The sequence below is a fragment of the Schistocerca gregaria genome, chromosome 4, assembly GCF_023897955.1.
Source record: "Schistocerca gregaria isolate iqSchGreg1 chromosome 4, iqSchGreg1.2, whole genome shotgun sequence".
NCBI classification, from domain to species: Eukaryota; Metazoa; Arthropoda; class Insecta; order Orthoptera; family Acrididae; genus Schistocerca; species Schistocerca gregaria.
This window is the reverse complement of record NC_064923.1, coordinates 337,872,232-337,893,951: the sequence shown is the minus strand read 5'-3', so window position 1 is coordinate 337,893,951 and position 21,720 is coordinate 337,872,232. Positions and strand designations below refer to the sequence as shown.

Genomic DNA, 21,720 nt, shown 5'->3' with positions numbered 1-21,720 from the left:
TATTCATATTCATGCCATATTTAAGCGTATGTGACGGATATGTCTCAACTCCAGTCTCATATTATGCGTGTAGTGCATGGACTCTGTAAGGAAGCTGTTGCTCGTACATTCTTTTAACAAGCTATAATGTCCACATTGTGCTAGTAATTGAGGAAAAATAAATTAATAATTACATAAGTTGTCAGTACTACAGTCTTACGAAATAATCATCACCAATATTTAATCAAACCATTTTGTTTTTACCGCTCATAAAGTGTCTTTTTACCCCTGAAGGAGTTAACTACTCCCTAGGTGGGAACCACTAAACTAGAACAAGGTAAGTGAAATACAGTCAAAGGACTGCCAGTAATCCACACCAACTGTAAATGACACTTATCAGCAAACTGGAATCATAAGATTGAAGAAGAAAGAAATAATCAATGCAGAACACATCGTTAAACTTTCATAGTGTAAGCTCATAAACATTGCCTACCTCTTTCAAGACTGTCTTTTATAGCTAACCAGCAACCCCCTCCAAGTTCGATACATTAAGAAATTGAACTCCTTTGCATAAATCAACTTCGAATTACATTTGCACAATCGATATTGAGAACTATTTACACGTTTACAGTTTGCTGGAAGTCACTAAGCGCCCTCTTCATCAAACCCGGAATGAATCTAATCTTGGTAATTTGCCCGGCGTGAGTTACACTGACAAGACGTCAAGTCAGATTCACAGTTTCTGACTCGAGTACTTGCCTTACTGAGTTAAACCTTTAACCTAATGAAAAGAATATGATAGCAATTTAAATTTTTGAATTCGGTCAATAATTATATGAAATAGAAAAAAAAAATATTGTCGGTTCTGTAATCAGTTACGTAGGCAACCAAGAAACAAGACTGGATGACCGTTTTACACGTTTACTAATATAGATAACCGAATGCTTTGAGAACATGACTCACTGTCAGATCTAGTGATTCGATCCTGTTGTTCAAATTCCCTTCAGTGTGGCTTGCTGAATTAGGGCGCATAAATAGCATCGCTACTTGCTGTTAAAATATTCCGGGGTAATTACGTCGTGACCGAATGAAGCTCTTGGAGATACCCGTAATTTTGTCCCCATTTGCGAAAGACATCTTCAAGGCAGCTTTTAGGGTCTAAGAATGCATGATTCATACCCCGATTCAGTCAGTCACGAATCAGGGTGTGATTCCCTCTTGAAAATGCCCTCCACAGATGGGGGTGAATGTTAAGTTTCTCAAGGAAATGCATGCGAACACCGTAAAATAGCGCAGAATGTTTTAATAATCTTGACATTTATGGGCGTGAAAGTTTACATTTTACAGAGCTCTCTGTTAGAACGCACCGTATCTAATCACAAATCTGGTCGGCAAACAACTAACGATGAGGATGAACTCAGTGAGACGCAGTGACATGAAGTGATAATGGTGAAGCCTGCTCACAAGATGTTAAAGTCCATTATAATGAATACTTTGCAGTAATGGAAATTTGTACCAATGTGGAACACATACCCAGATTTCCTGCTTTTCGCGAGCGGCGACATTAACCACTAGGCTGCCTCAGCAGCACTCTCATTGCCACATATAACTCTACCCTGCCGCGAAACAACGAGGCGACACAGTGATCAGTACACTAGACTTGCACTCCGGATGACGACGATTCAAATCCGTTTCCGACCATCCAGACGTAGGTTTTCCGTGATTTCCCACAATCGCTCCAGACAAATGCCGCGAGATGCTTCTGTCGCAAGGGCACAGCCTATTTCCTTCCCCATCCTTAGAATATTCAGAATTTCTGCTGTGTTTCTAATGACATCGATGTCGATGCTTCTTTACTTCCTTCCTTTCTTGCTTGGATCATATTTTCGTGAATCACGACGTACTAGTCATTAAAATGCGTTCCCTGTGTTCACAACTCGCATACTGAGTATCAAGTGCACAGCATCACCATACCTTAGACCTCCACCCACAGACTCCTGTATGTGTGTTAACAACACCGACTCAAAGGAAGGCCTCGGCTAGGCACGGCGAACGTCAGTCTGTTGCAGGCATACTCCTAATGGTGGTGTCTCCCTCTCCGACACAGGAAAATGTGAAACTATTGGCGGTAGTTGACCAACACACATTGTTCTGAGAGATTTCTGCAATCAATTAATTGCGCAATTCATTACACTTCTTAACAAATAGTGTACTCCTGAACTTAAATTTCCACCTGGTTTATGGATTGACACACAAAAACAACTTCATGGTCCAGCAGCAACAGAATTCGTGCTTCTTTACCTTATTTGTAAATCTGAGGAAGTTACGTTTGTACTGGGTTGCTTTTACAAGAAACTGCCAACATATTGGTGTTCTTCTTTAGGTATCTTGGTTGACTATGGGGTGAGGAGCACTGAATGTTAATGAAATATCTTGCGATTGTACACGTTGGGGGAGGGGGTGAGGGACAGAAGAAGTGGCAAAAGAGAGATACTTGTTTTATAAAATAAATTTTTATCTTATAAAGTTTCTTCTTTCAGTTGCAAGAGGGGAATATTTATCTTTTCTAATTGTGCAGTATTTTCGATGTATGAAGCTATTTTGTTTCCTGTTTAGAATCTCTTTCGTTGAAAACGACTGTAATCTAATGACTGACAACAGTTGGGTATTTACACATGTAAATTAGCTCACATTTCCAGCGACGACGTCAAACGAAAATAAATAAATAAATAAAAGAAACGAGTTCATTAAAGGGGGTTGTGGTAAGTTTCGATAGCAAAATGGATCAAGTAAATAAAGTTACTTGAATGTAAAATTTCCGAAGCTTGCAACGGAGTAGCGTCTTCTCATATTAATCTACGTTTGTTTCGACAGTATTCAGAAATACAGAACTATGATCTTCATTTGTAGCTTTAAGATAGTAAGAAAATATTTAATCTAAATAAAACTGTAGAATCAAAAAAAAAAAAAAATACCAAACATGTTGTCCAAAAATAAGAGATTTATAGTGATAAGCACGCCCAGGCGTTTCTGCCTGCAACAGACCTGGCGTTCGCCTTGCCTAGCTGACGTGACGTCACCAACAAGAGCCAAGGCCTTTCTTTGCGTCGGTGTTGGTGTTAAGTGGTCTAGCGTCCTTGTGCCATTTATGTCATGAGTTTCCACGACGCCGCACCGAAATTTAGTCGGCTCATAATTGCCACAAAGTTTGTTTTTGTACATCTACATGACTACTCTGCAATTCACATTTAAGTGCTTGGCAGAGGGTTCATCGAACCACAATCATACTATCTCTCTACTATTCCGCTCCCGAACAGCGAGCGGGAAAAACGAACACCTAAACCTTTCTGTTCGAGCTCTGATTTCTCTTATTTTATTTTGATGATCATTCCTACCTATGTAGGTTGGGCTCAACAAAATATTTTCGCATTCGGAAGAGAAAGTTGGTGACTGAAATTTCGTAAAAAGGTCTCGCCGCGACGAAAAACGTCTATGCTGTAATGACTTCCATCCCAACTCGTGTATCATATCTGCCACACTCTCTCCCCTATAACGCGATAATACAAAACGAGCTGCCCTTCTTTGCACCCTCTCGATGTCCTCCGTCAATCCCACCTGGTAAGGATCCCACACCGCGCAGCAATATTCTAACAGAGGACGAACGAGTGTAGTGTAAGCTGTCTCTTTAGTGGACTTGTTGCATCTTCTAAGTGTCCTGCCAATGAAACGCAACCTTTGGCTCGCCTTCCCGACAATATTATCTATGTGGTCCTTCCAACTGAAGTTGTTAGTAATTTTAACACCCAGGTACTTAGTTGAATTGACAGCCTTGAGAATTGTACTATTTATCGAGTAATCGAATTCCAACGGATTTCTTTTGGAACTCATGTGGATTCCGAAGATCCTTGAAGTTACAGATACGATTGTAGTTCATTGAATGTACATCATCTGCTACACCAGCTGTGCATGTTCAGAAACAGGGATGTGATTGCAATATGTATGTCAGTCGGGCAAATGTTGCTATTGCATCCGTCGGCCAGAAGGCAGCGGTGCACTCACCTGGAAGACCTGCAGCGCGCGGGCGAGGCCGCCCACTTGGTTCTTCAGCGAGAACACCACAGAGCTCAGCGAGTCCTTGTGGCCCTCCACTGACACCTCGTTAGGTGCCGCGTCTCTGCTGATACTCCGCTGTAAACAAACGGAAAGACTTTTAAGACTTTCTCCGTCACAAACCAAGATGTTGCTAAAAGAATTTTACAGTTAACCCTTCAGTCGACGTAGGTGTCACTGGAAAAGGAGTAAAAAGCTCTGGATATGGGAGGTGGGTGAAAATCTCCCGTGACCCTTTCTAAGGAACTAACTTGTCGTTCACCTCAAGAGTTTTTTTCTTAAAAAAAACCATAAAGGAAACATTCGTTGTTGCAGAACACGCCTGTAGTCTAAACCTAGACAAGGGCAGCCGTAAAAATGGTCGCCTTGCTGAGAGCAGGTGGTGCTCCAGACGTCGCCAAACTGTTCATGTGGGCATTTGTCTTGCTGCAAGCAAGAATATTTTCTGACAAGGAACATGAAGTATCCGTACGACCCTGCACGATGGGGCGAACAATATATCTTTCCCCTCGGGCGCTATCCGCAGGGGGTCATCGAGATCCTGCTTGGGGTTCAGTATTGCCCTCATGAACCTTTATATTCCATGCTCATATGACAGTCATGGGATTCGACCAACGCGAGCGGCAATACCGAAGATCGATAAACCGTAGCCAAACAGGCTACCACCCAGTTGTTGTCGAATTCCGACACACGGCGGTAGAAATTTCTCCTTATCAAAAGCTTAACAAGATTTCACAAAGAGTTAACATTCCAATGCTGTTTATGGATGAGAAACCAGTTGCGAAATATTTTCTTATACACATAATGTAGATGGCCTTACGTCTGCCTACTTTCTACAGTTGTGCTGAAATGTTAAACATTTGCATATCCTATCGTTTAGTACATTTAGTTAAAGTTTGACGTTTGTAGCATGATGACGTATTTCCAACGATATCAATAACACATATTTTTATGGTACGCATAATGTCAGCAATCCATCGTTCCTTTTCTGTTTCGAATGATGATACACAAAGTGTAAAAGGCCTTCAAAATTTTTCATTTAGTTCTCAACTGTTATCAAAAATGGTTGGCTCTCAGCACTACGGGACTTAACATCTGAGGTCATCAGTCTTCTAGAATTAGAACCAGTTAAACCTAACTAGCCTAAGGACAGTACACACATCCATGCTCGAGGCAGGATTCGAACCTGCGACCGTAGCGGTCGTGCGGTTCCAGACTGAAGCGCCTAGAACCACTCGGTCACACCTCAACTGTTATCCGTAATGCAAGGAAGAAACATTTAATTTTTTTTTTTTGAGCAGGCTGCTTCTAACTAGTCATCAGAGTGAGTCTAGCCCATTTAGATGTCATTAATACATTTCCGAGTTTTATACATAAATGTACACGGAAAGAAAAAAAAAAAGCCGCAGCACAAAGAAATTATTCGAATGGCATGGAAATCGGTAACTGTGACCTATATCCACAGACAAAAAAATGATTACAATTTTAGAAAAAATGAATGATTTATGTAAAAGAAAAAGATTCACAAATTGATCCAGTCAGTAATGCGTTGGTCTACATCTGGCCCTTATACAAGCTTGGCATTGATTGAGAAAGTAATTAGATGTCATCGTGACGGATATCGTGCCAAATTTGTCTAATTGGCGCCTTAGATCGCCAGAATCCCGAACTGGTTGGAGGATCCTGCTTGTAATGCCCAAAACGTTCTTAGTTGAGGAGAGATCCGGCGTCTTTAGTGGCCAAGGCAGGGTTTGGCAAGCACGAAGACAATCGATAGCAATTCTCGCTGTGTACGGGCCGAATGTAAGCCCAAATGCCTTGTCATCAAGGGCAACAAAACGGGCGTAAAATATCGTTGTCGTACCGCTGTGCTGTAAGTGTGCTGCGGATGGCCACCAAAGGGGTCCTACTGTAAGCCGAGGTGGGCCCCAGACCATCACTCCAGCTTCAAGAGCCGTATAGAGGACGGCAGTCAGGCTGCTGTCCGACCACAGTATAGGGCGTCTTCCCTGGTCATCGGGGCTCAGTTCGAAGCGGGGCTCATCACTGGCGACAGTTCTACGCCAGCCTATGAGATTGTAGGCTGAATGTGTCCGACACTGCCGAAAATAGTCCGCCCCTGGTAGACGAGTGGTCAGCGCGAGAGAACGTCATTCCTAAGGGCTCTGGTTCGATTCTCGGCTGGTCGTAGATTTTCTCCTTTCAGGGACTGGGTGTTTTGTTGTCCTACTCATCACCATTTCATCCCCATCGACTCACAAGTCGCTGAAGTGGCGTCGAATCGAAAGACTTGCACCCGGCGAACGGTCTACCCGACGGGAGGCGCTAGTCACACGACTACTGAAAATGTGCTCGTTGCTCTACAGAGGTCAATGGTAATCAGCACAAGTGGCGCCGTGATCTCAGCCCCGTTTCTATGGGCCGCCTATTAATGTCCCTGTGTCCCTGATGATTTCCCAGCCCTTGCATTCTGCCGTCTCTCTAAGTGGACCGCTTCCTTCTTGACGCTGTGTCCGGCCATGGTTCACCGATTCCTGCCAACATCGTTGAATAGTGACGTCGCTCTTATTCAAATGTCGAGCGAGTCGCCGATTACTCCAGCAAGAGTCTTTGATCCCAATTACACGTCCTCTCTCAAATGGCTGTCTGCGATGCATAATTACTGTCCAACTGAGAATACGGATGAAATTCACAAGTACTTTATGCCCTGGTGTCTACATGCACCTGTTTACTGTCCTTGTCTGTTGGGCGGTGAAATTCAGCTGCAGCGACACGCATTCATCTATAGACCGCCAAAGTTTAGAATTTAGCATTTCCTTTTGAAACCTGTATGAATATCGATTCGTAACCTGTCTGCGTAACTCCTCTGTGGAGCGTCAGTTTTTTTCCTTAAAGTGTATATGGGTTGTCTGTTCTTTCGAACATGCCCGAAAAAAAAACAGCTATCTTCTTTGATCCAGCGGACATATAACTAATTGTTCAAAGGTTCCATTGACATTAGCAGCATTTGGGCTTTGAAATGTATCAAAGGTAAAGGGTGTAAATTTGTGCAGGACCGGGACTCGAACCAGGATTTTCCACTTTACGCGAGCGGTCGCTTTGACCGCCTCGGACATCCGAGCACGCTACGCTGCCGACCAGATTCCAAACTACTCGCAGATCCCTGATTTCCGTAAGAAATCGGGAATGGTGTTCATCCGCACTGAAGGAAAGAATCTTTCAGATAGGAGCCACTACAGAAGTGTGTACAAAGCTGGGCATTTGGTATGAAGGGAAGTGTGTAGCGTGTTTAGATGGCCGAGGCCGTTAAGGATACTTTTCGCGTTAAGTCGCAAAATCCGGGTTCGAGTCCCACTCCGACAGCAATTGTTTACCTGTTACAATTGGTACATTTTAATGCCGAAGTGCGACTAATGTCAATAAAATCTTTGAACAATTTTCGTGTTAGTCTTTGAACGATTATTCTCTTTTAGCATTTCACTGTAGATCATCATCATCATCTTTGCTTGAACAACATATGATTTCGTTTGTTGCTTTTGAAGTTTGATTTCAGTTTTCAGCTGCCTTGCTAATTAGGTGAGGAAAACGACTTCAGATCCCATGGTCCAGGATTCAGTCTTCAGTCGGTCCTGTTCCACCTACGGTAATGTGAAAGGTGCCAAGTTGAGCCGAATTCCTGATTCACGTTCCCCTTTGAATGGCTGGTAAAATATAGGAGGAGGACAAAGGCATACCAAGTCCAATATGACAATGCCTGTAAAACCCTGTGGTTTTTATACCAACCTTAGGGTTGTTGACATCTTTATTCCTTTTTAGGAGTACCACTGGTGGTTCTAAAAGAATTTATCCAGGATATGTGTGGTTCCAAGGAATAGCATACGCTGTATCTTACCGTTGTTTTTGCATATTGGACACTGAGATGAACCATTTTTTATTTTGCCACAAATGAATAATATCTGCTCTCCGGTCTCTTTACATCGTTTGGTTTTTGAGTCACTTGATCATTGGGATTACAATCAGTTAGGAGGCAACAGTGTACTGTCTAGCGTATAGCATCGTCACGCCTGTTCGGTGGTGCAGCTCAAGCATAGTGTATTTTTTATAGATGGTAATTTTAGATCCCTTAGGTGTTACTTATACCATTTCTTTGGGAGATTCGTTATTATTAGAGCTCTACATATCTACCGAAGGTATGAAAACATTTTTTTTGCCTCTTTAGGTACTCATCTTCACATGACTGAACAGCCTGTTGTTTTTTGGACAGTGATTCCATAATGTGCCATTATTGCCATTACTTTGTATGGCCAGGAATGTAACAGCCTTCGTTCAATTTATTATTCGTTGTTGTTTTGACCATAATGACCGCTCTGTTGAGCAGACTAAAAAACCATCAAGCTCTTTTTTAAACAAATAAAAGCATTTAACTAGACCAACCCAGCCTTACGTAAAACTTGCTTGGTTGGAGCTGAGACATTATATTGATGTTGGCAGATGTGAACAAAGTATGTTACAAATAGAGCACTAGTTTCATTAGACTGGTCTGAATATGGACTTAAAACGACTTAAAATTGTCTTTTGATACTCCAGGTAATGATTTTAATGCCGAACACTTTAGCATTTAACCAGCAGTTAATGACAGCACGAGATGAGGAGAAAATGCAAACAGTAGCACGCCACGAGAGTTTTCAGCTCTTCTTTTCCTACCGCGAAAAATCTCCGACGCTGTTTACTGAAATTACAAGTGTGCCTCATTTCTGCAGCAAAGTACAAGACACGAAGTCAAAGGAAAAACCGAAAGGCAGGGAGAGAGAGATATGCTTAAAATAGCACTTGAAATTACGTTGAGAAATGTGAATACGCTCTCAGATCCTGCTCTATCCTGCAAATGAATTAAATTTTTGACGCGGACATTACTTTAATTAATTCCTGAAGTTAAGGCGCACACCCTTTCCGGCGCTGTGAGACGGTTTTGGTGGCGCTTACACCTGACAGCGAGCATTCGCTGCAGTACTTGATTTACTTCGATTTCACAATGTCCAGACAGTGCTACTGGAGTAAGATCGCCGGCTTCTTCAGTTGCGCCTGAAGCTACTAAGTGGAATTCACAGTAATCAGATTTCCGTAGTGTGTATGTTACTGAACTGAGCAAAGTAGCTTAGATGTCAAGAGCTATGGGGACGGGGGAGGGGTGGTTGTGTCTAGGATCTAATGACTGGCAGGCGACCTGGAAAGGTGTACCGTAAATGTTTTCAGGTGAACACTGCAACTACTCCTTCTAGAAACCGTGCCAGATTCCTAATTAGTTAACTGCTACTAATAATCTGGAATACGGATGGAAAGAATTAGTCATAAATCTGGACTCGTCTCTCTGACCCGGATTATTGATTTGGATATTGGATTACATAATGTGAAAAGGTAGACGCTGACAGGCGTGAATAATTTCGAACCACAATTTTAATAAGTTATTTTTGCAAAATATTACCCTAATTATTATTAGAAGAATGGATAAACTGGTAGAAACCGACCTCAGAGAAGATCAGTTTGGGTTTCAGAGAAGTACAGGAACACTTGAGGTCATACTGACCCAACGACTTATCTATGGAGATAGTTTAAAGAAACACAAGTATTTGCGGATTTAGGGAAAGCTTTTGATAGTGCTGAATTGACTCCAATAATCGAAATCCTGAAGATAGCACGGATAAAATACAGGGATCGAGAAGTTCTCACAAGTTGTACAGAACCCAGACTGCTGTTAGATGATTCGGAGGGCATAAAAAGGAAGCAGTAATTTGGATGTGAGTGAGACACTGTTGTAGCCCCTTCCCCATATCATTCTGTGCATTTATTGAGCAAGCAATAAAAGAAACCAAAGAGAAATCTGAAAAGGGCATTAAAGATTAGAGAGAAAATTAATATCTTAAAATTTGCCGATAGAACTGTAATTCTGTCAGAGAGGGGAAAAAGCTTGCAAGAACAGTTGAACGGAGAAGACAGAGAATTAAGAAAAGTTTGTAAGGTGAATATCAATAAAAGTAAAACAACAGTAACGAAAAGTAGACGAATTAAATCATGTGATTCTTACAGAGTTAGATTAGGAAATGAGATACGAAACGTAGAAGATATTTGGGCAGCAAAACAGCCTATAATAGTGGCAGTAGAAACGAAAGGGAAGGCAGACTGATCACAGCAAGAAAGCGGTCCTGAAGACGAGAAATTTGCTAACATCACGTTAGGAATTTTTTCTAAAGGTGTTTGTATAAGGTGTATTCTCGTATGGAAATGAAACGATGGACGATAAGCGGTTTAGGGAAGAAGAATGTTGAAAATTAGATGTGTAGACCGAAATACTAATAAAGAGTTACTGAACTGAATTAATAAAAAACATGTTTTACGTTAATAATCTTTCGGAGAATGGTAATAGTGACTTCAGACTTTTTGAGGATGATGCAGCTACCTATAATGAATAACTGTCTGAATGAAGATGCATAAACTGTCAGTCAGCTCTTGATAATATTTTAAAGTGGTGTAAAACTTGGCAACTTGTTTGAAATGTTCAGAAATTTAATATTACATACTCAACAAAACGAAAAAAAAAACATAGTATCCTGCGGCCATTGTATAAGTGAGTCACAGATGGCATCGACCAACTTACGCAAATGCCTGAGTGTAGCATTTTGTATGGATATAAAATAGAATGGCTGAGTCTGGGTATAGCAGGTGGCACTTCGGTTTATTGGTGGTATACTGGAGAAATGCAGTTAGGCTGCATAGGAGACTGCTTACAAATCACTCGTGTTACCCATCCTAGAATATGGTTCAAGTGCGTGGGATCCATGCCAAATAAGACTGACAGCAGATACTGAACGCGTAGAGTGGAAGGTAGCACGAATGGGTGCAGGTATGTTTGATCTGTGAGGGTGAGTGTCACGAAGGAGCCGAAGAAACTGAACTGGAGGATGCCGTAAACCATCCCGAGAAAGACAAATTATAAAGCTTTATGAGAACAAGATTAAATGGGATTTCAACCACCTGACGCGGCTGGAAGCCCGAGAAAATTTTATTAATTCATATCGCCGCGAAACTATGCTTTCATACAAGATTAAATTAATTAGAGCACGCACGAGGTATTCAAACAATCATTCTCATCGCAGTCCATACGCGAATGGATCGGGAAGAAACCGTAATAACTTGTGTAGTGGGACGTACCCTATATCATGCATTTCACAGTGGTTTGCAGACCGTAGATGTAGATGTAGATGTAAATTTGGTAATGCAGGGGGCGAGGAAGGGGAGTGGGGTGGGGAGAGTAAAAGATAGAAATTGGGACGGAGACTCGAATACAGTAAGCTAGATCATGTGAATGCAGGTTGCAATAGGTATGCAGACATACAGAGACTTGCACAGAATAGTCTAGCGTGACGAGCTGCAACAAACGAGTCTTCGGACTGAAGACCACAACAACAACAGTGTGAATACGTCTCGTTTGCACCATGGCCATCAGGATACCTTGGCTGACTTGAAGTGTTATCTTTGTTTCGCTGTGTTTCATTACTTGTAAGTAATAACAGTTTTGAGTTCGTAATCTGTGATATCAATAACCATTTCATACTATTCATTGACATAATTCGCCTGGTGAAGGAAAAGTTGGACTCTCTTATTTATTTTGTTTTATGTGTCACAATCTCTCTTCTCCCTTTTCCATCTCCATCCTTGTATGAGTGATCGTATGAGAGTGAGTACACGTTGAATTTAGAGGAATAAGGGCGGACCACAGGTAGACGAATTAGTGTAGAGGCAATACTGAATTAACCTGGTGGGAAAGTTAAGCAAAGGGAAGGTAGCACTAAAGATAACCTAGCTGACAAAGTAAGAGTGGTCAGGTTGGTCACAGGGATTGTCGTCGTACCCCCAACACCGAAGTGTGAATGGGAGAGCCGTTTTTGGGGTGCACGCTGTGTCCTAGTTTAGCCGGGACCTGGAGAGTTGAGCGGATGCGGGCGGCTGCCGCTCTTCATATTTGGGTAACAAACAAAGGCATAACAATGTATTATTTCGTAGTGGAGAAGGCGAATGATGTGGGTTTTAAGCTTAATTTTGCCAGTGAAAGTTTTAATTTCTTGTTAATTACCATGATTTTGATAGAATAAATGACAGAAAGTAGGGACTTAGTCTTCAGTGGACGTGGAATGTGGACCTTCAGTTCAGACCGTTATTTTGTTTGCTAGAAGCTGTTATTTGTTGTTCATTTATGTAAAATGTTTTTCTCTTGCTGTAACAGCATAATTTTGGTACATTAGTTGAATAATTTTAAGAATTTTCTTTGTATGATGTACTATGGCACATTTGACGCCATTTGTTGCAACCTGGAAAAATGTGGTTAAACTATAACGTCATGTCTTTTTAGATTGTGTTCTAAACTCAGTTACAGGCTACAGTCACGACTACAGTAATTTTGTGGGGTACTTTTTAATTAATTTTAAGCGTTTATTTCTTGTTTTGTGACTGACAACACGTTCGTGACTTTTACGTTGCGTGAGCCTGCGTTGTCTGTGATTGTGTTTGGTTGTTACCACATTTCATTAAAAGGAAAGTAAATCCAAAATCTTTCACGGATCAGTAATTCCCTGGAGGAATGTTAGTTTATTTGTGCAATTTTATTTGTGAGTTATGTTCAACCATACAGCACTTGGATGGCCTCTCTCAGATTATATAGTGCCTGTGGTATCTTATTTTGATGTTAAGGCCGCTGCAAACTTAATTATGAGAATACGGTTTATGTCAGAGAGATTTCTTGTGAGAATTTTGATTGTTTTTATGGTGTTTTTTGTGTCTGGCGTATGACCACTTGTCGTGTTCCTTACGTCACACGAAAGTTCCGGTCCCCTTCTGCAGTCCTAAGTGAATCATTGGGATGTCGATCCATGTTATTTGTGATGCAGTAACAATCAGTGATTCATTTTAGCCAGAAAGCTTAGTAATTTTAGAGATTGTTTGGAAATGAACCGAATGTGTTCAAGCATTCTATCCATCTCATATCTTCCTGTAATTTTCTAATAATTTTTTAATGATTTTTTTCTGAATTAAAATCTACATCTACATGACATCTACATCTACATCTACATGACTACTCTGCAATTCACATTTAAGTGCTTGGCAGAGGGTTCATCGAACCACAATCATACTTTCTGTCTACTATTCCACTCCCGAAAAATAATGTTTTATATTAGATCTTGCCCCGATTTTCGTGGTAAAGCCAGCAGTAACACTTGTTTCAGAGACTAGATTTAGCCATGTACTCACATCTTACACAAAAGTTAATAAATAAGTATTGCATTGTTCACTTCAGAAAGTAAATTCCGTGTGTTGCTTAATTAGAGGTTTCGCTCTACTGGTAATGAAAGAGGCAGTTAATTAATACAAGTGCACTTGATAACTTTGCAGAAATTTGCTCATCACTTTGAAGTAGGTCTTGGTCCACATTCCATGTTGTTCTAACTGCGTGTGCAGGTAGTTGAATTGGTGTGTACAGTGTAGTTGAGTGAATCGTTCGTTTTCCTTTCCGTTATTTTTCAAGGGAAGGAACGTGCGACCATAATCATGTGCTGATGGAGAACATAGCTGGTAAATTCTGCAGTTGTATCGTCAAGGTAAATCAAAATGTGTAAAATACGTTGCATACAAAGCATAAATTTTGGAGCTACTGTTTTGCCAGTTTTAGGATAAATAAATGCAAATTGTCAGCAGACTAAATTTCGTCAACTGATCACCCCCCCCCCCCCACCCCTACACCCCCTTTGCCTCATCCGAATGGATCTAATTTCACCCCAGTATTTAAACGATTGGCTCAATTATTGAATCAAAAGCCGCAACAGAGTTCAATGAATAAGTTAATGAATGAACCTATGTCAGTCCCAATGATAAGATTGCAAGCTCCTGCTACATTTATGTGTTGCTTCATGGTAACTCGCCCCATTAATGTTAACCGTTTTGCACGTAATTAATTTGTTTAATAAATTTGGTAAACGGTTGGTGCTGACCTCTGTTTGTAATCGTTTCAAGGGTGCTTGCCTAGAACAATTGAAGTCGAGTTCTTAAGCATGGGGTAAAGTATGCAGCGAGAGTAGGAGCGGTCCTATAAGTAAAACATAATTTAGTCGTGACTTCTGAAATTTTCTCGGCGCATTTGCTCTTCTAATAATTTCCGGGTATGCAGCCGGATCCCGTCGACATTCTGCCACGATATTTTGGCCCAGAGACGTCCGGCCATCATCAGGGGAGTACACAACTACTGAAGAGCCCAGGTGCAGTCGCGGTATTTATGCCGAATTCGGTTGGGGATGAAATGATGATGAAGACAACACAACACTCAGTCCCCGCACGGAGAAAATCTCCGACCCCGCCGGGAATGGAACCCGGGCCCGCAGGACGGCAATCCGTCACGCTGACCACTCAGCTATCGGGGCGGACGATAAATCCTATGAACGTGTCTTGGGTTTTCTTCAGTTTGCTTCCATTATCAACTGCGCCAGAACTGCCTCTTTGGTGCCTTTATCTTTCTTAAAGTCAAACTGATGCTTATCCAACAGATCTTCAATTTTCTTTTCCATTCTTCCGTATAATATTATTGTCAGAAACTTGGATGCTTGAGCTGTTAAGCTGACTGTTCGATAATTTTCGCACTTATCGCCTCTTGGTATGTTCGGAATTGTGATCTTTTTCCGTAAGTATGATGGTATATCGGCAGTCTTATACATTCAACACACTAACGTAAATCCGATGGAATGTTATGTATTCCTTCTGCCTTATTTGCTCTTAAGTCCTCCAAAGCTCTTTTAAATACTGACTCTAATACGGTGGATCCCCTATCTCTTCCCTATCAGCTCCTGTTTCATCTATCACATTATCAGACCTCTCCCTCATAGAGTTATTCAGAGTCCTGTTTCCATCCATCCGCTCTCTCCTTTTACCAATGGAATTCCAATTGCACTCTTTAATGTTATAACCATTGCTTTTTTTCGATTTCTTCACATTTTTCGTGGAATCATTCTGCCTTAGCCTCGCTGCTCTTCATATTTATTTCCTTGCTAACTGACTTTTATTTCTTTATCCCTGAATCCCCCTGAAAATTTTTGTACTTCCTTGTTTCGTCAATCAATTTCTTCTGTTATCCATGGTTTCTTCCCAGTTACCTTCCTCGCACGTAAGGTTTTCTTTACAGCTTCTGAGACTACCCTTTTTAAAGATGTCGTTCCTGTTCAACTGAACTGCCTAATGAGGTACTCATTATCACAGTATATGTAGCCTGAGAGGACTTCAATCGTATCTCTTCATTCCTTAGTTGCTTCCATATCTCACTTACTCCTCACTAGTCTCTTTAAACTCTTATCATTACTAAATTATGATCTGAGTCTATATCTGCTCCTGGGTACGCCTTACAATACAATCCAATATCTGATTTTGAAATCTCTGTCTGATCATGATGTAATCTAATTGAAATCTGTCCGTATCTCACGGCTTCTACTAAGTATACCTCCTCTTCTTGTGATTTTTGCCCATATTATTCGCTGTAACATGATGAAATTTCTTTCAGGACTCAGACAGTGTTTCTCCTCTCTCATTCGTACTAATAAGCCCACAGTCTCCCGTAACTCTTTCTTCTACTCCTTCCTCTACAATCGCATTATAGTCACCCACGGCTATTAGTTTTTCATCTCCGTTTACGTACTGAATTAGCCTTTCACTCATCGGAACCTTGTAGAAAACAAGTTGTTGTTGTGGTCTTCAGTCCTGTGACTGGTTTGATGCAGCTCTCCATGCTACTCTATCCTGTGCAAGCTTCTTCATCTCCCAGTACCTACTGCACCCTACATCCTTCTGAATCTGCTTAGTGTATTCACGTCTTGGTCTCCCTCTACGATTTTTACCCTGCACGCTGTCCTCCAGTACTAAATTGGTGATCCCTTGATGCCTAAGAAAATGTCCTACCAACCGATCCCTTCTTCTAGTCAAGTTGTGCCACAAACTCCTCTTCTCCCCAATTCTATTGAATACCTCCTCATTAGTTATGTGATCCACCCATCTACAGCATTCTTCTGTAGCACCACATTTCGAAAGCTTCTTTTCTCTTCTTGTCTAAACTATTTATCGTCCATGTTTCACTTCCATATATGGCTACACTCCATACAAATACTTTCAGAAACGACTTCCTGACACTTAAAACTATACTCTATGTTAACAAATTTCTCTTCTTCAGAAAGGGTTTCCTTGACATTTCCAGTCTATATTTTATATCCTCTCTACAACAACAGGTGAACTCTATCAAAACAGAGTTCGAAAACAGCCCCCGGATGCCACCTGGATGGCGAATGAAATTGCTTTATTATTTCAAAATAGGTAGTCTGAATTCCTATGTATTTATTTTGTACGTCGGTCATTAGAGGCCTGTATGATTCAATGCAAGCAGTAACTTTTATGTAGAAAGAGCTTACAGCATGTCGAGAATCGATCATAGCATTTATATGTTTTGCTGTTAGGCTGCTGAAGCTTGCTGTAGGTTTTATTCAAAGAGTGGGAGAAATTCTGATAGCTAATCTGGAACCTTACAGCACAGCCAACGGCAGAAGAGCCTGTGGTAAATATTCAACTTCACAATGACGACCGAAAAAAGAAAGAACGAAGAGGGCCCATCTTACCCGAGTCGCTCCCGCGGACTGACAGGTCGATAAATATATTGGATGGAGCTGTCACGTGTGATACAACTTTCCACAAGACAGACGCAAATCGCTTCACACAAAGCTATTGGCTTACAAATCCTGACGTGAAAGATGGAAATAAAACATGATTTCGCGAATAGATCACTACAGCGACAGAAACAGAGTGAATATCGAAAAACGGTCTCCGTGTTCGAAACTATGAAAGCTTCTAGAACATGTACAAGCTTATAAAAAACTGTTGAATGAACTAAGTCCCTCCTTTTACGAAAATCAAGAAAGCAAACGACTGACAGATCTGTCTGCCGTATACAATGAGCCTTTTCGACGAACTTACTAGTAGTGTTACCTGCTGTTGCTACCGATGAACTAAAAGTATAGTATACAATCAAACTTTTTTTCATGAACTTACCAGTAGCGTTATAGCAAGAACCTTTTGTTCTTGCCGACGAACTGACCTCCACTAAGCCGTTAATTAGTTGCTTACTCATTTCTCTTTATTTTTACATGATCCACAAATAGATTATTGGTAGATGTTAACAGAGTTATCTGTCATCGCTTTACCACATCACAGTTCCCACCTACTTGTACTAAAATAAGTTTGATATCAACAAACGACGCAGATGTAATCCTCCTAACGGGTATTTGAAAGATAAAAGTTATTCGTCAATTCGGCTTCTGAATTTCCCTTGTGAACACACAAATGTTTAAAATACGAATAAAATTTCAATGATTCTCAGGTGTAAAGCAGAAACGAGACCCCCCCCCCCCCACTTAGGTTTTGGGCAGTTACCGTTATTAGTAATCCTGCCAGAGACATCAAAAGCACTGAAGAATAAAATCATGTCCACAACCCTTCCATGAACAGAATAGGATGGAGCCCTAATATACCGTAACTACTACCTTCTATAAACTTTGTAGTTATTTGCAGATGTGGGTGCGGGTGCAATACTCGTACCCTTAAAAAATGTTATCTCTATGTTCACTCCCAGTTTGTGTCGTTTTCATGAGATGAGGGAAAGTACTTGGGGCATTTTCTGTTCGAGCAGCCCCCACCAGCGTTTGTCAAAATATCTAAAACTTTCGAAACTGCAAATAATAAAAAAATTACGAATTACGACACAAGATGTAACGACAGAAATGTGTGACACTCTCGTGTGGCTTACTTAATTATTCTCAGTGCCGCTCCTTGCTGATTACCTTCTCGATTGCAAAATATTTTCTTCGCAATTACTCTCATCACTGCTTACGTAAAATTTGTCGATATGTAGTAGCAATTCTAATGAGTCAATGGCACAAACGCTGCCGAAATATAAGGCATTGAAACTGCTGTGATATTTGAGACGGCTTTTTATTCTGCCCGCAGTCAAGATATGGATGGAATGCCCACGAAAGCGGCCGACGAATCGATCAATTAAAACTCTGCGTCAGCGAAACTTGAGATTAAAGTTAATTGTCTTTGGGTCTTACTTTATGACTTTCTCAAAAGAACAGACTCATCTTCTGCTGAATGAATCAAGGTTTCACTTTGCCCTTGAGTGGATTAGGTAGGAAATCGTTTTAAAAGTATTTCTGAAGTCAAGTTATCTTAAGTATCATTTAGAAACTCCGTCTACCTTGAATCCTACTGCATATCTACAGTATATTTACGTCTTAAATTTTTGAAAGCTAATCTACTTCATAGAAACGTACAGACATTCTGTCGAACTCGCCTTCTCGAAACGTGGTTCGACGGTATCTTTCGTGAAGCTTGTGGTTTTGATCATCGTTCTATTGTAGCACTCTCAGAAGCACACGTATTACAGTTCCCAGCGTGTGTTACAGAGGAAACTCAGTGCTGGAAATCTTCGATTTTCGTTTCAAGTCACACAAGTTGATATTTAAGGAACAAATACTAAAATTAAATTATGCCTCTATTTGAGTCGATGTACCAAGATACTGGAAAATGGCACAGGTCACGCCAATACTCAAGAAAGGAAATAAGAGTAATCCGCTGAATTACAGAACCATATTACTAAAGTCGATTTGCGATAGGAGTTTTCAACATATATTGTGATAGAACATTATAAATTACCTCGAAGGTACAGTCTATTGACACACACACAGCACGGATTCAATATCTCGTTCTTGTGAAACACAACTAGCTCTTTATTTGCATGACGTAATGAATGCTATCGACATGGGAAACTGATTCCACATTTCTAGATTTCCAGGAGACTTTTGATACTGTTTCCATCTAATCAAATTGCACTCCTGTGGAGTATCGCTTCATCTGTGCAACTAGATTTGAGATTTCCTCTCAGAACAGCCACAATACGTAGTAATCGACGAAAAATCATCGAGTAACAATGAAGTGATATCTAACGGTACCCACGGAAGTGTAATATGCTGCTGTTGCTAATCTACATAAACTATTTATGAGATAATCTCAGCAACGTTCTTAGATAGTTTGCAGATGATGCTGTCATTTATCGTCTAGTAAAGCCGTGAGAAGCTCAAACTAATTGAAAAACGACTTAGATACGATATCTGAATGATGTGAGAAGTGCCAATTGTCACTCAATACGAAAAAGTGTCAGGCAGTTTTAGATTTTAGTTTCCGTTCCCGTAATTACCGATAGTTACACTTTTTAACAACAGAACCATAATTTCTTGTTTCATTGGCAAGTAAAGCAATATGCCGCATAAAAGACTCGATCGTATTGCTCTTGATGCGCATTCTTGCATGAAATTGAACATAATTTAGCCATGCTTTAGGGAAAATTTTAACCACGGTATTAAAGGTAACTCACTGATACGTGATATGTAATACAGAACGACATGACATTGTCTTAAGGTGAACGGGATCCATTGCATGTGACGTTGAATAGAAGCCTTGAGTCTTCCAGCTATCTAAGTTTGACAACGTCGAACAAATCGTATTTTCATAGTAGAAAGATGGCATGTCTTACGTCTCGATAACTTAGAGTGCAATGTTGAAACTCTTTTACATCATCATCATCATTACTAAGAATTGATGTCATACATGAAGGTTTAGAGGAGAGGTCAGCCTAGATCTCCTTCCCAAAACATCTGAAAGGTTAGAACACATTCTTAGCAACAGAACTCCACAGGGTATTTTTACTTGCTGAAAACAATGCGAAAAACATATGGAAACAAAGCGAAGGGGACTACGTTATTTGCTGTCTATCGTAAGTAATGTGACACTACTTGCCTTTAAGATATACATTGCATCGATAACACCAGCTCTTATGTTTTAAACGTCTTGTTAAGGCAGTTGTCAGCTTGTAAGTACTTTATAAAATGCTTAACATACAACTGCTGACTTTATTTATATTTCATTAGCATATCACTTCTGAAGGATTATGATCCTGGTAATGCCAAGATGTACCAGCTGCTCTTTCATCCATTTGAGTGCCGGCTGACATTGTATTCGATGTGTTTGTGACATAAATATTATAGAAACTGCTTATAATCCGTATTGTTTTATACTTACGTTTCTACATTATAAACTTTGTTCAATGATATGTCATCACAGCTAATATGCTTATGACGCTGATCCTTACTTGGTTATCCTCCTGGATGGTCACACATTCATACTGATCCTCGTAATTGTGATTAAGGAATGTGATATTGTCTGACTGCCTTAGATCAGGGCTGCACAACTCAAAAGGAGTCCAGGGACACACAAAAAATACACTCTAAAACGCTGGCCACAGTTGACTTCTTGATCAATTGTGTTGAATATAATATTTAAAATTAATAAAAATTAATGATTATTCCAATTATTAATTATTATTTTATTACATATTTTCGTTTAAATGTGACACAGATATAGCTGACGTACGGTATAGATGTAGCAACAACCAAAAATATTATACTTTGTGAACTACATAAAATGTATTTTTGAACTATTGAATAAATACCTTATTTAAATAGTATTTTTATTCAAAGACAAATTTAACGACAGTGAGTAGTTTTAGTAGCATACTAGCATGACAAACTATTACCTATGAAAAAAGTGTAAAAATATCATAAACTGAAACAAAACGTTAACTTAAGGCATTGCGTCTGAAGGAAACTACAAGTTTTTCAAAGTCAGGAGTCATATTTGATGTTGAAGTTATTAGTATGTCTTATAAATGTTCGTTAGTTAAAGAAGAGTGAAATTTGCTATTATTTAACTTCATAACAGAAAATGTTTGTTCACATACGTAAGTGCTGCCAATCGTGGTGAATGCTTTTATTGCTGCGTTTCTTAGAGTATTAAATTTATTTTTGTCCAAGCTCCTATAGAAATCAAAAAGACCAACACTCCCTGAGTTTAGTTTTATATATTGGTGAAAACTTAATTTCTATGATCTTCAGTTGTAAGTCCACAGGTATCTCTTCTGAGATTTCAGAAAGCGGGTATTCAACCACCTTGAAAATGATTTTCTCTTCTTTTGACAACGCAAATCTCTTTTCGAATTATTCAATTAATTTTTCAACATCGCGAGAAATTTTACTTCCTGTCACAGCATGTTTCTCTGAAGAAATTGTTTTGCAAACAGTAAAATGAGTCATATCTCCGTTCGAAAATTAGTTTTTGAAAAGTGTGAACTTCATTTTGAAATCACGTACTGTTTCCAACAGATGGGAAACTGACTTTCCCTTCCGTTTTGAGTGCAGCTCGTTTAAGTGAGCCGTCATATCAATGAAAAACAAAAAAAAAAACATGAGGTATTCTCTAATCTTTATTTTCCAACTCAGGAGAGTTCTTTGGATCATTTTTCATAAAATCGTCTATTTCCTCTCTTAGTGCAAAAAAGGGCTGCAGTACTTTACACAACTTAACTAACATTCATATTCGTATGATATTATAAATCCCCGAATTTCGTCCTACTTTAAGAAAACCGCGAAATGTTCGGTGATTAAGCCC

General features: G+C 40.1%; 1 protein-coding gene across 1 annotated transcript in view; it reads right to left on the bottom strand.

Annotated features, from left to right (window-relative positions):
* Window positions 1-21,720, bottom strand: part of LOC126266708 (tryptophan 5-hydroxylase 1) — a 240,407-nt gene that overhangs the window by 183,383 nt on the left and 35,304 nt on the right. The window contains exon 2 of the mRNA XM_049971157.1: window positions 4,039-4,167. Coding sequence (XP_049827114.1) covers window positions 4,039-4,167 — 129 coding nt within the window. The remainder of the gene's footprint in view (window positions 1-4,038; window positions 4,168-21,720) is intronic.